General features: G+C 41.2%; 1 protein-coding gene across 2 annotated transcripts; it reads right to left on the bottom strand.

Annotated features, from left to right (window-relative positions):
- Positions 1-1810: 1810 nt before the first annotated feature.
- Positions 1811-16917, bottom strand: nbr1a (NBR1 autophagy cargo receptor a). Of its 2 annotated transcripts, XM_080873095.1 has the most exons (22): positions 16669-16917; positions 16256-16318; positions 16141-16159; positions 15181-15203; positions 12832-13014; positions 12551-12628; positions 12225-12448; positions 11985-12104; positions 11482-11781; positions 10972-11131; positions 10315-10563; positions 8033-8173; positions 7743-7818; positions 7455-7565; positions 5863-6042; positions 5615-5773; positions 5329-5483; positions 4827-5239; positions 4607-4692; positions 4310-4397; positions 3981-4080; positions 1811-3326 (listed from the first exon to the last, which is right to left on the bottom strand). In XM_080873095.1, exons 1-22 carry the CDS (start codon positions 16768-16770, stop codon positions 3144-3146), a joined length of 3213 nt encoding a protein of 1070 aa, XP_080729221.1. In that variant the 5' UTR covers positions 16771-16917; the 3' UTR covers positions 1811-3143. The 2 variants fall into 2 exon arrangements, with proteins under 2 accessions (XP_080729221.1, XP_080729222.1); XM_080873096.1 differs by lacking the exon at positions 11482-11781.
- Positions 16918-16927: the final 10 nt, after the last annotated feature.

Genomic DNA, 16927 nt, shown 5'->3' with positions numbered 1-16927 from the left:
CAATTCCCTGCAGATTCTCTATCAGAGTAAGGCGGGACACTCCAAAATGTCACAAGATGACTTTAAACCTAAATACGGCAGGCGGGTGAATCATTTGGGGCTTAACAGTATGTTTGTGTTGTGTATTTACACCTTTAAGCACCCACACTAGACACACAACCTATTTATGCTATATTCTCTTCAATAAACACAGTGTTCTGACATCAGGTTCCTTATTTCATTCCACTCTGCCAGATGCCCTGCTTTGTTAGCAAACGTTTTAAACAGTCAAATCCTGTACAAGTGGCCACAACCTTTAAACACAACTCCATATTTGACAGAGACGTTACCCTTCTCCTACCATATTTGCCGTTTCATAATTGACCCACAGATTTCAGTTCAGTTTACTATAACTGTCCCGGCTGGCACAGCTTTTGGATGCAGTTGCTAGTTTCAATAGAGAAGAGGTTTTGAGTGGGCGGCATGTGAGCGTTTGATATGAAATATTAGTCTTTGAAAATGTATTAAAACAGGAAATGAGTCAGTTAGAGTGGCAGATGTGTGCGGGCCTGTGCTGGACCTCTAGCAGTATCTTCATTATATGAAAACCGACTCTATGAGATCCTAAAGAAATTGATTTTAAAAGTGAAACTACTGATTTACTGGGGTTTTCCCATATAACCATCTCTAAGGTTTACAGAAAATGCCCTGAATTCACAACATGTTGAACCTTGTAGTAAATGGCCTGCATTTGTATAGCGCTTTTCTAGTCCATAGGACCCCAAAGCGCTTTACACTACATTCAGTCATTCACCCATTCACACACACATTCACACACTGGCAATGGCAAGCTACATTGTAGCCACAGCTGCCCTGGGGCGCACTGACAGAGGCGAGGCTGCCGGACACAGGCGCCACCAGGCGTAGTGAAGGCTGCAGAAGGCTAGAGAAGGAAACACAACATGGAAGGCCACTCCTGTTGGCTAAGAACAGGAACATGAGGCTGGAAATTGGACAACAGAAGGTTAGAAAAATGTTGTCCATTCTGATGAGTTTGAATATTTGCTGTGGGATTTATATCTTCAGTAGAGCACGCTGAGCTGTGGTGGAACAGTCATGGATGATGTGAAGGCATCAAATCTGCAGCAACTTATATGATGCTGTCATGTCAACGTCGACCAAAATCTCCAAGATATGTTTCCAGCTGAATCTATCCCACAGTGTACCTAATAAAGCGTTAGTGAGTGTACATCTAGTTTAACTGATCATCTGTTTCCCTTTGCTTACAATCTCTATGCAAAAATTGGCAGTTTACTGTGTAAATATTACAGCTGTATAAAACTTGTAGTTGCATCTGAAACACAAAGGAAGTTTACAAAAATATTTTTTAGTAATATGCATTTTAACATAGTTTTAACACTGAGTCATTAAACTGTAAAAGTCACTAAGTACTGTTACTTCTAAAGAAATCGGGGTTTATAGAGCTCCTGGTGGTTTATGGGGCGATCGTGGCTCAAGAGTTGGATGTTCGCCTTGTAATCGGAAGGTTGCTGGTTCGAGCCCCGGCTTGGACAGTCTCGGTCGTTGTGTCCTTGGGCGAGACACTTCACCCGTTGCCTACTGGTGGTGGTCAGAGGGCCTGGTGGCGCCAGTGTCCGGCAGCCTCGCCTCTGTCAGTGCGCCCTGGGACTAGTTCTTAGGGATTAGTAAAGCGCTATATAAATACAGGCCATTTACCATTTAGTGTCCCCAGGGAATGCAAAGCTGTATGACCTGAGTCAAACACATACTATAAGACAAGCAGTGTGTCATTAACTGGACAGGCAACAGGGATGTGCAAATAGTTTATTGGCAGATTGACAGAGCATTGTTTAATGTATATATTCTGTGACAGAATAACTTGAGATTGTAGATATAGTCAGAATTATTTTCTAGAGCATGGATTTGAAACATGGACAGTGATATTCATAAGAAAATACTGATTAAGAAAAACCCCAAACACACAAAAAGGCGAAATCATTCAAAGAGATGCACAGTAACTTAAAACCTGACAGACGCTCATCACAGTCAACATGTCAACCAACATGTGTCCTTCAGTAAACTAAGGAAAAAACAGGAAATGTAGCGAAATAAAAACATACTTGGTTCTGTTTCCGTTATGAGCTTGAGGAATGTGTCGTTAGAGACGTTTCTGCTTGAGTTAGTGTTTAAAGACATTTTTTAAGTTAGTGTTGGTGTTTAAATGAGAACGAGCAGAGATGCAGGCAGGCAGGGATGACGACAGATGACGCAAAGCGGACGTTTTCCATTCTAACTGTGCTAAAAATCACGAAAAACACGACTCGTCTCTAAAAGCCTCTACCTGTCATGCAGGTGTCTCCTAAACAGCAGTATAAAAAACAAAACAGAAACATCTGCATCTGAGCAGTGATCCGTTCGGACAGTTTTGTGTACATTCCACATGTCAACGTCTAAAATAACAGTACTCTGATACAGAAAAAGATTGCATTGTTAGGCAGATTTCACTACAATAATCAAGAAATGTCTTAAATATGTGTTTCTTGTTCTTATTACTGCACTTTTACCCCTAACCCCCAGAGGATTCACAAAGCTTCATAGCATCATCGTACACGAGCGCTGGCTTTTCAGAACATGTTTGGACATTCAGCAGTTTTCATTCTCACAGCTTTGTGCTCCATGAGACTCCAGGCAAGCCCTGCCTATACACTTATTTCTCAGCACTGAGGAAGCAGCTGCTACGGCCATACGAACACTAAGATGATGAGTTGGAATACACACTTTAGTCCTGTCCAGATGTTACTTCCTGCTCCTTTTGACCAGCACCATAGAGCTCTAAGGCCCAGGTAGGCATGGCAAAGATTAACCGCCATCATCATAACTTCTGAGTGTGTATTGGTGGTTAACTGTATCAAAATGTTAAAGCTAAATTAAAGGCAAAGGCAGGAGCAGCCACAAATGAATGTTCATTTATCTCTTATAATTAAGAAATAAAGGCTACGGTATTTCATATTGATCCCAATTATCTTTCAACCTTCAACCAATAGATTGAATCCAATTATTTTTATTATCCTTACACTGTGTTTTAAAGTCAAACTAATTCACAACCTTAACGCTGACTTTTCACATCTTTGCCACCTTCACTCCTAAGTAACGTTATATCTGTTGCGGCGGTTTTCGGCCAACTGCACCAGCTCGTCGACGGTGTGCTCCAGGCTGTAGAAGTGCTTCTTCAGCAGTCGCCGGTTCATCCGTTGGTCTCTGAAACCCATCTCCAAAAGCTGGTCCATCTTGGAAGGGCCTTGTGTGGTGGCTGGGTCGATGCCTCGCTGGAAAAGAGAAGAGAAACGTGGGTGAATTTTTACCAAAGCAGGGTGGTAAGAGGAATATAATCAGGGATGTGTATCTTATGATTATGAGGTTGTTGTGACTAAAACTGCACTTTCTGTGGTTTCACTCATGTGGCTTCAGAAGGACTTCCAGAAATCCCTGGGAAAGCAGCCCTAAGCGCCCTTGTTCTGTCAGTAAACACTTTACTGATCGCTTCCCCTCTCATCCAAGAGATTCTAAAGAATTAAGGGGCTCCACCAAGGCCCAGTACAAAATAAATAATAATTAGTGTGAGCTGTGAATTACGCGAAGCTACTCTAGCGGAGTAAAAGAAGAAAAATCTGGAGTTTAAAATGGATCACTGTTTGAGGATGGATCACTGATTTAATATAGAAATAATCACATGATCCATTATATTGTTAATTATAGCGACTGTAAGAATTAATTAACCCAAAAATAATAAATAACACAAAACTTAGATGCATTTTTAGTGCAGTACCTTATGGGATTCAATCATAGCAAAAAAGAACATACAGAGTATAACAGAGATGTTAAATTTTCTTTCAATCCTCATTAAATCCTTGAAGAGATGATACATTCTGGCATATTTGCTTGTGTGTGAGTGTTTCTAAACAGCAGGATGTGTTATATACCTCTACTGAACAGCTTGGTCCAGTGAAGAGAGCCTTATAAGCAGATGCTGCCACAGAAAGAGCTCCCTTAACAAGTCCCTCTGTGATTCCTCCTTGGCCCCTGCAACGAATACAGCGCTGTCGTTACACAACCTTACACAGAACAGTGTTACAGGAAGCAATGTGGCACAGTTAGCCACGCTGTCACGAAACGCAGACAGCATGCCACATATCTAAGAAATTTTACCGATCCTGCAGGATATTAATAGATCAAACAATAACATGAAACATGAACGTGTTAAAGACAGACGCACATTCAACAGAAATAAGTCGTTGTTGTTTTTTTGTACCTTGGCTGCAGAGCATTGCTGGGCCTGGGATTATATGTCTCAAAGGCACTGGCTGCTGAGCCTGCTGATCTTGACAGACCAGATGATACTGCAGAACAGATAAAAAAGGGAAATTACACGAAAACAAAGGTTAAATGAGGAACAAAACCCTTCGCTGAAGCAACAGATCCTTAAAGGTGGTGTGCAGTCTAACTTCCTTTCTTGGCTTAGTGGGCAAATTGTGTTTCCTAAGTAATGTGAGCTGTGCTGTTATTTATATCTAATGTAGTTACACCTAGCTGTGGCAGTGATACTCACCATTGAGGTGGACTCTTGGTTGATGCGGCTCATTTGGGTCACAGGCTGGAGAACTGGGATCGTCAGCCAGGTAAAGTGCCTCAGACCTGAAATAATACAGAAACTTTTATTTTAAAAAAAAATGAGGCTAGTCTGGGCATTGGGAAAAATCCTGGCAGGGAAAAAATAATAACATTTTGCTTTCATATCATCTATCATCCAAATGTGTCCCCCATCTAACCTGGGTGAGTAGAGGGTCGGCGGGGGAAGCAGGGGGTCAGGGAATGGCACCACTTCAGGGGTTAAGGTCACCTCATCCACAGTTTGGGAGGCACAGGGCATCTGGTTCACACTGCTGTTGATTTGAGTGACTAGTGGAGGCCCAGCGTTTCCCAGTAAATCCTCAGCAGAGGCCACCTCTGTCAGCTCCTGCCTCTCTCCCAGTAGTGCATCCCTGCCCGGCTCCATGATGGACTCTTCCTCTTCCTCCTGCTCTACATCCGATTTGTCCGAGGCCAGAGCAACAGCACCAGTGCCAGGCTGCGACATGGCGGAGCTGTACATGGACTCCCCCAGAGGCCGGCTGGTGTCAAAGCAGTCTGGGAGGATGACGCTGTAATCGTCAGAGGAGACTGAGGAGATCTGGCTGCTGATCTGAGGCACAAGAGAAGAATATGAGGATATTATTACATGAGAATTTCTATACAAACTCTCTTACAATAATTTAGATCTAATCAAGTCACCTCATCCCAGTCTTCCCCTTTGTTTCCATCCTCCTCTTTCTCTTCTCGATCATCCGTCACGTTCTGGGTACCATCACAGGCCTCAAAGTCTTTGTCCTCGTTATTATGATGTGAACTCATACGCAGGTTTTTATTCTCTGGTTCAGGTGGAGAAACTTGCAAGAAGGAAAGAAATGACTAAAATCAACATCTGGATATTGAGGTCACACCATAACATACAAATAGAAACAGACATTTTGGTAGAAAAAAGCAGAAACAAAAAAAACCCCAGACGTTGTGCACTAACTTGGCCTGGTTTCCTCTTTTTGGGCGATCCAGTTGAGTCCTATGTTTGTAGGCAGAGCTGAAGTTTCAGGTTTAACGGCGCCGATCTCATTTCCTTCTTGAAACTCATCGGTCTCCTCCGACTCATCTGTTTTCTCAAAGTTCAGAACCGGGGAAACTACTGGAAACGTGTGAGAGTAGCACAAAAACAACAGCTTAGCACATTAAACAAGATGATGTTGACAACTGATAAACTGGTAGGCTCCTCACCCTTTGGTTCGTGGCCGCAGCGCTGGAGCCTGCGAGGGGGTCTGTGGTCGGGGGCTTCTTCCAAAGCGAGGGATCGCATGACGGTCTCACACAGGAACTGTGCTCCACTGATCTCATCGTCCCTCTCCTCCTCCTGGGCTACAGGCGTAAACACCTCCTTCAGATTCCTCAGTTTCCGTCCTTAGGAAAGTCCAACAAACAATTAGATAAATAATTTTGCACTTCACTTACAGCCTACGGGACAGTAAGAATTTATTTAAATATACGTAAGCCAAACTATATGAGAATGACTTTTGAAGACATTCTCACCAAACCTCAGTCACATATCTTGGAACAACTATGTCTTTAAAACTTTAAAACAAGACACCATGGGCAAAAATAATTACAACTTTGGCTACCACGGTTTATAACTGAGATAATACAAGTGTTTTGACTCCCTGCCATGATGGTGCTGTAGGATTAGTTTAAATCAGTTGTTAGTTTATGCATCCTAGTTCTAATTAAACCGCATGGGAGTGCACTTAATTAAAAAAAACTGACATTTTTTAAATGTAATAATTATTTGATTTGATTTAAAAATCACACTTTAAATCAAATCATGTGATATTGTTTGGCTATTTAACTGCAAACACCATAAACTTGCATTAAGTCCAGAAATTAAATCACGAAAGGTTCGAGTGGGCTGATCAGTGAGCCACCAGACAGTTACAGCAATTAGCTGGCTTGATTTTTAATCGACAGCTCGTGCGCTTTGTTTCGATGGCTGGAATTTCTTCCTTCCTGATAAAGTTTAACAGCGTTGATCCAGCAGCCATCACTCAGATGAATACTATCTTTGATGACAAAGACACTTTTATTTTAAATGTTAAGTATGACTAATGCTTCTGTGTTAAATCTACACATTTGTAGAAACCTTCACTAAAGTTTGAAGTGCACTTCCACAGAAAACCGCCACCATTTTTTTTTTTAAATGACTGGAAGATAATGATTGAACTCAAAGAGAGAAACTCCACCAGCAGCTAGTGTCTTGGTGGCAAAACTGTTGAGCTATCCAAGAATACGGCCGTCAGGCACTTGTGTTGACTACACTGTAGGCTCAAAGCAGATTCAACACATATAGTATAAGTCATGCGTAAGTAATTAAGACTCATTGTGCAAACCAAATCAAATTAGAGGTACAAAGAGCTTAACCTGAACTGAAATCTAATGTGTAAAATGACTGAAGCTGCCCTCTAAACAGCTGATTTAAGGCAAGAATACTTTTAATTCAAAAGTTTAAATTTTATTCCTTTTTTTTGCCTGTCCCGTTTTGCTCTTTTGCCATCAGAATTATTGTCTAAAGGCGAAGAAAGATGCCCAACGGATTTACTTTACCAAATGGACCATCCCAGCCTTGTGGCAATGGTCTATTTGATTCACCTTTTATTGTTTATTTTATTTTATTTTCACTTGCTAAATACGGGACAGACTTGACTGGGGTTAAATGTTAAATTTTATTCCTAACATCCCATGGCTTAGTTTTCCAGTAATTGTAAGAATTCATACTGAATACACATTACTCTGTGTGTCTTCTATTACTCTATTCGCCTCACCAAAAAGTTTTCGGACTCCTGAGATCTCCGTTTCCTCTTTTTTGGGAGATGGGCTGGACTTGTCCAACACAACAGTGCAATAGGGAAGAGGGGATATACACGGTGTCAAATCTAGAAATGAATGAAGAGAAAACACGACACAGTTTATGTTTCTAAATCCTGATGCGTTCACTTGGTTAAACTGTTAAACCTGGAAAGAACAAATTTCATCCAAAACCTTTATTCAAAAAACAGATAATGAATAATAACAGTTATTCTTCTTGTATTAAAGCATTAAACTTGACTCACCTGCAGGGGTGTTATGAGGAACCTTTTCCAGGTCGTCCGCAAAATTTAAATCCAGCAACTCAAAAGATAGAAGATCCTTAATAACAAAACAAATTAGGGAAAATATAAAAATAAGTGCCAGTGTACTTCTGCCAAGTTCTGTGTATAATTAAGAGCCAAGTACTGTTTGTTATTCAACAGATTTCACATATTTTCCTTATTAAAAATTGCCCTTGCTGCTAGCTTTCAGGAGTATTGACTGAAGCTACTTTAAAGCATGTTTTAGGTTTCTGAGCTTTTCGAGTGCACACCTGTGCAGTCATGAAGTCCACTGGTGGGAAGTAGTAGTCTTCAGAGAAGAGGCCTGCCAAGAAGCCAGTGTGGCCCTTCTTGGCCCGCGCCTCCTTCTCCTCTGGCTTCATCTCTTCCTTCGGTGGTCTTAGATCTTTCTTCTGAAGGACAAACAAGTGTGCCATCGTTAGTGTCACTAAAGTGTACTGAAACTTTTCAATTCATAATATGATTTTTTTTTCAATTTTACTTCTGGTGTTTATAGTATATGATCTTTTGTCATGCATTAAGCTTTTTAATTCTGTGTTATTCTTAATTTTCAATTTTTATCGTAAGTACACAGAGTCACATGCTCACATACTGCAGTAGAGAACATTAAATATGTACAATGATTTACAAATTAGTTCCTATTTATTGTAAAATACCTCAACGACATTATGTCAAATGTTGAAACAGATTTTTTATTTTTTTTTTGCTGTGAGCACAATTCAAAAAGCTTTAAAAGCAAAAGTGATCCTATTCTTGCCTAATAAAGGAATCCACTAGCTCAGCAGTCCAGAGCCTCCTACGTCATTATGCTTCAAATGTTTGCAATGGCTCACGGGTCTGGAAAGCAGGCAGGCCGGTTTAGTGGGGAGATTCTTTTACTATGAAGACGAGCAGCTGTAATGAAGAATGTGATCTGAGATGTTCCTTTGTTGCACAGGACAGAACTTCCTACAAAGTCATGTCACATCAGCACATGTCTTGAAAGCCTGTACACAGTAGCATTACAACCCAAGTCATGTGTACTAAGGCCCGTCTTTACCATCAAGTATACTGGGTTTTCAAACTTTGATTGGTAAGACCACAGGACTGTTTTCCACTTTACTTCAGGGCATTTTAAAGAGGCTCAAAGAGCCTATACAGTGATTTTCAATCTACTCCTGCTGTGCACATACCTGCTTACATACCTGCACAGCAGGTATGTTCTTACAGGTGGATTGTAAAACGTAGCCCCATTTTTACTTCTAAAGACCTCAGCCTGCCTGTGATGCTATGTTTTTGTGCTTGGTTGCACTTTGCTTCACTTTTTTTAATGTGTTTCTGGCGACATCACAGTGGTTCTCTGCATGTTTGATTTGTTTTTTTACACTGGAAAACCTTCCTGATCATAAAGGGATCTGTATGCGCTCCTGGGATCGAACCAGAACTTTTATACTTGTTAGGCAAAGGTGTAAACCACTACGCTATGAAACCACACATACACTAAATTAAAAAAATGTTTCAACATTTGATATAATATTACTGGACTGTTTTCGATTAAAAAATATAGCTTAATGTTATAATATATATTGCATTATAATATTACTGATATTTTGCACAGCTGCCCAGCTTTTTTGAGAAACGGTAATTAATTTGGTAACTGATCTATCAATTATTTTTAGAATTTATTCAAAAGGTCACAGTCACACAGGCCTGGAAACTAGTTGGTGGACAACCTACACGGAAGAAAAAATAATTATTCACAAACCGGTTGCGAGTGATTGTTGTGAAATCGATTTCTAAAGTTCCTTTCACAAGGCCTACAAACAAACTGGTGACCACGTAGATGGTTGGCAGTGGTTTGCTGCAAACCTCCTTGTGATTCCTTCGGTCGCCAACGCGTTGTCGTGTGCATGGAAGATGCAAAGCAAACACTCACAAACTACTCACCAAGCAGCAGTGAAACCGCGCAAACCGGAAACGGAGAACATGAAGTAAAAGTTGCGCCCTTTAAAATGTCATGGCTGAAGCAGTAAGGCACAGCTTTTACTTTGAAGACAGTTGTTCTCTCTTTTAAATTTCTCTGCAGCTCAGAGAGTAAAAGGCTAATCTTTGCACAGATGTTAGCATCTTCCAGGCTACAAGCCTGTGCAACAATGGCAATCTGCTAGCAACCAAAGAAATCACAAGGAGTAGTAACCACCCAACAACCAGTAGGGAAAAATGCACTTTTCCCTCAGGTCGCCTGTGGGTCATCCACTGGTCCCCAAGCCCGTGTGACTGAGGTCTAACTTGCTATATTTGCTGTGTTATGAAAAGCAAATCCACACATTTAGCAAACAGGAAACATTTAAAATGCATTTTAACAGTTTAACTGATTGTAGAAAATATTTTAATGCTTCTGTTACGGTGTTACAGCCCTATAATTATCCTGTTTGTTTCAGAGAAATATGTAGAGTGCGTCATCCATGTCCACGACTAACAGCCTGAATTAAGTCAATAATCTAGATGTGCACATGTTGCAGCTGTGCAGGGTGTTACTGAATAGCAGACTTGCCAGTCGTTTTCTCTGATGCCTGAGTCCGGTGCGTTTGTCTCTTTGCTTGACCACGATGCTGCACCAGACACGCGGGCCAAACTGAGACCCACAGTGCGCCAGGCGCCAGTGGGAGGTGTACGTCCCGTCTGTCACAGGAGCAACTAAGGCCACACTGACCATTCCCACATGTCCGGGTGGCAGCAAGGGCACCGGCACCTCCCTCTTCTCCTCTGATGCCAAGCTGAGGTTTCCCCACATGAACACTAGCTGGGTGCACGTACACACATACACAAAACACAAAATAGGAATACACATGCGAAAAAGCACAAAGACGAGAGCATGCAAAAAAGTCACATAACTAAAAGAATACATACAATCAAGTCAGGGGCACACACACACCCACACCCACCCATACACACACACACACACACACACACACACATCCATTCAAACAATGACAAAGACTTCAAACTTAAACTACAACACAGATTAACTGAATTAAAATAATAAATATCTTAGACAGAGAGGGCGTTAGTGGTATTACGCTGGGTAAAAAATTTTAACAGGTGTTAGTGGATAAGACGAGGCTATGAGTACAGTGGGGGCTCAAAGTGGAAGTAAAGCAGGAGGGAAAGATAGAGTGCAGCCTGTCCTCTTGACGAGTGGGAGGGGTACCTTAGTCTCTGAGGTCCAGCAGATAGAGCCCGTGTTCTTCATCTTCCAGTATTTGATGAACTTGGTACCAGGCTCCAGATTGGTGCCGTCAGGCAGATTTTCATCCAGAAACAAGGCAGCCATAGTGGGCACCAAGGACGTGTGCGAGACCCCGGGACCCCTAGTTTCAAGTGTACAGAGCATTGTTGAAAAAAGCCCTGGTTTCTTATAATACCCATCTTTTGTTCTCTACGAATCAAAAAAGCAGGACCGCAGATTTTTTTTTTTTTTTTTTTTTGCAGCTCAAAAGCAATTTTCTTAGAAAATCTATGAAGCAGCAGCAGCAGTTTTCACATTGAGGTAGTTCCAACAATTTCCACCACCCCAGAGCAGCCAGCGATACACTCATACAGACTAGATTACAAAGATGGCATATTTTCATTTCTTTTCTTGGAAAAAAAGACTTTTTTGCATCCATGCTGGGTTCAAGGTACCCAGCACTGTCGGACGCTCTTCCGAGGTGGCTCTTACTCTGGACTGGAGGCCTGGGGTTCAGGGACCAGGGCAGGGATGGGACCTTGGGCTGGGGCTGGACCTGAGGCTGTGTCTGAGGCAGTAGGAGGGGACAGGGCAGGGACCTGGGTGGATGTGGAGGCCATGTTTGTCAGAGTGGCTCTTCCTGAGGTAGAGGGCCCACTCCACTGCAGCCCCCTCTTCTCCAGTCTCAGTTTCTTCTTGATTTCCTTCACTTCGGCTCTTAGCTGCCTTCTTTCTGCTTTGAGGCGCTGTCGTTCTGCCTTGCGCACTGTCCTGTCTCCTCGCCTTGGGAACCTGGTTTAAAATGTCATCAGGAACACCTATTTGTGGACTATCAAATGTTTATTTTCCAAAAACAAAATCATAAAAATTCCCATTGATAAGTCATTAATTACAGTAATCTAGCTGCAAGAATAATTTACAATCCCACTTTGTGTGTGTTTCTATTCATATTTTCCTTCATTAATGCAGAGTTATCCTCAGATTAGGTTGTTTACCTTAACTCTCCTGACATTCCATGTTCTGGGATGGAGAGAGGTGTCTTGGTTCTCACGAGGTTGTGGCTAGGGTCATGGCTATGTCTGCACATCTCACACAGGATGCAGGATGGGCACACGCTGGCGGGGAAAATAACAAAGACATTAATGTAAACATTTACACAGCTACTTAAAAAACACCAAACATGTAAAAATGGTTAAAAACAATGTTGTGATGACTAGAGTTAATTTCATGCATACCTGCACTTGTAGGCTCCTTCAGAGGTGAGTTTGTTGCAGCTGCTACAGTTTGGGGTGTAGCCAAGAGATCCATTCGAGGTGGAGGGGCCTGGTTTGGGTCCCATAATACCGCCAATAGCCCCAATTGCCTCAGGGGGACCTTCAGGGGATTTGTGGGTACAACACTGGACAGAAAAGTCGCTGCACATTCTTTCTACTACCTCCTTTACCACCTCATCCTTAAACTATGAAAAACAGAAGCAGAGCACAGTATTTTATTTAATCGCAAATCAAAAATAAAATGTTCAATGTAAAAATACTGCTTCACAGCAGCGGTTAAATTTTACCTTCTCCATGTATGATCTAAACCACATAGGAGGGGGCTCATCATCTGGTTTGTTCCCCTTGTTATCTTTTACTGCTACCTGCATGAAAATACACCATTCTTCAGTTAAGTGACAAAATCAGAGATTTTAGCTTTTAATAAAGAAGCACAAACTTTTCCCCCAACAGGCACAAAAACTTAACTGACTTGAGGCATCGATTTTATTAAAATGATTTCAAAGACACTGCACATGTGAGAATCTAAAGGGAGAAGAAAGTTGGGGGGAAGACTAGAATTACTTACAGCTTCTCGCTCAGGGGTGACCTGCGTGCCTTTGTCCACTGTTTTAACCCTTGAGGGGTAAGGAGGAGCGGGTCGAAGGTCTCCTTTCAGCTCCTTCACCTCGGTCTTCAGTGGGCCCCCACAGGCCTGTCCTTTCATCTTGTACACATTCATGTGTAACTGGTTTCCCTGCTTCTCTGCACTCTGCATGGAGAATTAGCATAGAATGCAAACCGCAGTCAAGTGACACAGTAGCAACGTGATGTGTATACAGATGCATAGTACATATACTGCACATATATTCTGTTATTTTCACCATTTGTTCTTCTATAACTTTAGTAGTCTAATTAAGGACACCGTTGTGTTGTTTATGTCTTAAGTGTAGTTTTACGGTGCAAGTTCTCTATGTAAGGATATATACTATAGCAGTGGTTCTCAAACTGTGGTACGCATACCACCCGTGGTACGTGGGCTCCCTCTAGTGGTACACGTGAAGTCTCCAAATATTTTTAAAGATTGAATAATATACCATGTTCTGATTGAAAGATTTCTGAAAAATTAAAATAGTTCTGCTATCACTTCCAACATAAATGAAGACAGAAAACTAAACAGCAGTGACATTTTTAGGGTTACTGAAGTTGGGCTAGCTGGTATATAACGTTATCCGGCGACACAGCTATGTTAGCATAATATAAACACAGTGAAGCTGGAGGATGAACGCTAACTTTTTTTCCACTCAATAAAAGTTAACGTGAGGGTTCCCGATGGGTTGGGACAAATGCAATCATATGGCAGGATGCTGCAAATGGACCAAACTTCAGTCAGGAGAACGACTGAGATAATCCATCCACAATACGAGGTTAGTCATTAATATACTGCTGCATGGGCTGGGCTGTAGTTACACGGTAAGGTTTTAAAAACTGAGCTTTAAAATGAACTGGGGTGATAATAACAGAGAGAGGCTGACAGTGATCAATGCTATTTTTAGGGGCTTGTTCAGATTAAATAGAACAAGATACACAACAAAAACACAAGAGCCTTAATAAATGCAGAGTAGTTTAGACCCAGAAGCAGGTTTCATCACATCATCACTTAAAGATTGGATATCCCGCCTGCTGTTAATGTTTTAATGCAGTACAGTTGTTATTATTATTATCACTTGTCACATCCTGTTCCGGCTGCTGTTACAACCAAATTTCCCCTTGTGGGACAATTAAAGTGAAGAAGGTGAAGAACAGTGAAGAACAGTGAAGAAGGCCCAGCAGCGCCTCTTCTTTCTCAGGAGACTGAAAAGATTCGGCATGAGCCCCCGCATCCTCAGGACCTTCTATCACTGTGCCATTGAGAGCATCCTCACTGGATGCATCACCACCTGGTATGGCAACAGCACCGCCTATAACTGCAAAGCTCTCCAGCGAGTAGTGCGGTGCTCTGAACGGATAATTGGAGGTGAGCTTCCCTCCCTCCAAGACATCTACAGGAAGCGGTGCCTGAGGAAAGCGGGGAGGATCATCAAGGACTCCAGTCACCCCAGCCATAAACTGTTCAGACTGCTTCCATCAGGAAGGAGGTTCTGCAGCATCCGGTCCCGTACCAGCAGACTGAGAGACAGCTTTTTCCATCAGGCCATCAGACTGCTGAACACGTCATAGACACCTCAGCTTCACTACTGGAACTTCAACATTATGCACTCCACACTGTATATAAATGCCACTTGTTTTGCACATATTCAACTCTGTATATTTTATCATTATTATTATTATTATTTTATTTTATTTTTTTACTATTTAATTTGTAAAAATGTGTATACACACACACACACACACACACACACACACACACACACACACACACACACACACACACACACGTAGGAAAATATTTAGTATACACATCCAGAAATGCATACACTATTATATATTGTACATATATTTATTAGTGTCAGGTTGGCCATTCTTGTATTTTGCTCGTTTGTGTTGTTGTGTTTGCACATCTCTGTTGCTTGTGGGGCTCGCACACAAGAATTTCACTCGCATGTGCTGTGCCAGTGTGCCTGCACATGTGATGTGACAATAAAAAGTGATTTGATTTGATTTGATTTGATTTGATTAAAGGATTTTTCTATTCTATTCTATTCATGACAGTTGAAATAAATAACATTCATATAATAAATAAAATTGTCTCGTGTAAACTGTATATGCTGTTAAGTAACCCTATACTACTGCACTTTAATGTCAGTCATAAGGCTGGTACTTTAAGAGCCATATATTTTATGAGGTGGTACTCTTTTTGAAAAGTTTGAGAATCACTCTACAGTAACAAAAGCTATTACTCTGTCATTTCTGTTTAAACCTAGCACTGGTACAGTACCTTGATGGCTTCTTCATATTCATCTGTGGGGGGGAAAAAAAACAAACAAACAATAAATAACTTCACATTTTGTGACTCAAATTTGTATTTTTCCCCGGTATTTTGATATTTCCATGTAGGGGTACACCAGGAGTAAGGGTAAAAAAGTTTAGGTTCCAAATGTATTAACTTTCCAGTTAACAACTTAAAAGACACAGCTTGACTCCACACATCATTGTTTACTGTTATGCATATTATGCTACATGTCCTGCAGGCAGAGCTGTGAGTATTCAACACAATGCATACAAAACCAGTTTGCGTGACACACATATTTTATAACTAATGCAGAAAAGGATGTTGATCACAATCCCTGTAACCAAAAGGCAGTTGCCTACACCATGGAGTGTTTGAGCCTACAATTGAATTACCCATTTGTTTTACTGTGTTACCTTTTGACTCTGTTTAACACCTTTGTGTGGACCACATGTTTTGCATGGCCTTTCAATGGTTCAGCATCAGTTTAGCTGTTGCTAAGTCCACTGTATTTAGGTAAATGTACCACCAAAGTAAATTCTGAAGACAGGACTTGACATAATTTCTACAATACATATTATGAATGCCAATATTATCTATCATAGATCCATATCAGGTTAGGAATCTATCAGTTGGACAGCTTTCCTGGATCAAACAGGTCATTAGGGGGTGACTATGCATGTAAGCACAATGGGTTAAGATGTAGTTAGGGAAAGGAGTCTTTGTTATCTTAGTTAACAGAGGTTTGTGCCTTTTCATGCTATTTTTCAGCCATCTGATAATCAAACATGTATTTGAATTTTGAGTACATTAAACCAAGCTTTAAACAAATGCTGGCTACATATATTTTTAACAAAGTCCTGGTGATTTACCTTTGAAGGAAGACCTAAGCCTAAACATATTCAACATAAAATATATAGAAAACAAGCAATTAAATATTGTCCTCACCTTGACTGTTTATGCAAATCTGAAATATAAGGTAAATGAGATCAAAATTAAAAACTGAACTTGGACTCTGCCAAAACATTAGCACTGAAAATCTGCAATGTACACAATCCCTTACCTCTTCATTGTCTTCATCAAAGTATTTCACTTGAAAGTGGTTGATCCCAAATGATGCTTTGATCTGAAAAGTAACGCAGAACAATTGAGAGCAGTTCAGTTTTTCTCCTCACACGTGTTAGGAAAAACATGACCCATGTCTGAGTCAGTGAGAAAGACCTCCACAGCTGGATACTGTATTATACATATGTAGTAACCTTAAATCAAACTGAGCACGTCCTCACTTGTGTGCCTATATTTTGTAAAGCTCCGGTTGGCTTAAAAAAATATTATTTACAAATACATTATTGTTATTGTCGTAACAACATCGATTATCCTTTGGGAGCTCTGTTTATATGTCTAGGCCAAAACGTCTAGGCCTACTTTTTCACTAAACTGCGCCAGCGTTTAGCCAAGACTCTGCTAGCTGCTTACCCAGACTTCAACAGCTTCCCACTCCAATTTATCCATATCCTGAGCCAGAAACCTCTTCACGTTCCCCCGGAAATTGACTTTAATAGTAACAGGGAGCCCCATGTCCGCCGTCTATGGGTGCTTAATGGCTATCATTTGCGTGAAACCCGGCCTGTGTGAGCCCCGCTGCCCTCGGATGTTTTCTCTTGTTTACATCGTCAGCTGCGTCTAGAAAAAGACGGTGACGTTGCGCGCAAGCGCGGTCGCAACACCGCCTCCG

This window comes from Rhamphochromis sp. 'chilingali' (genome assembly GCF_963969265.1).
Source record: "Rhamphochromis sp. 'chilingali' genome assembly, chromosome: 22".
Lineage (NCBI taxonomy): Eukaryota > Metazoa > Chordata > Actinopteri > Cichliformes > Cichlidae > Rhamphochromis > Rhamphochromis sp. 'chilingali'.
This window is presented reverse-complemented; position numbering and strand designations above follow the sequence as displayed.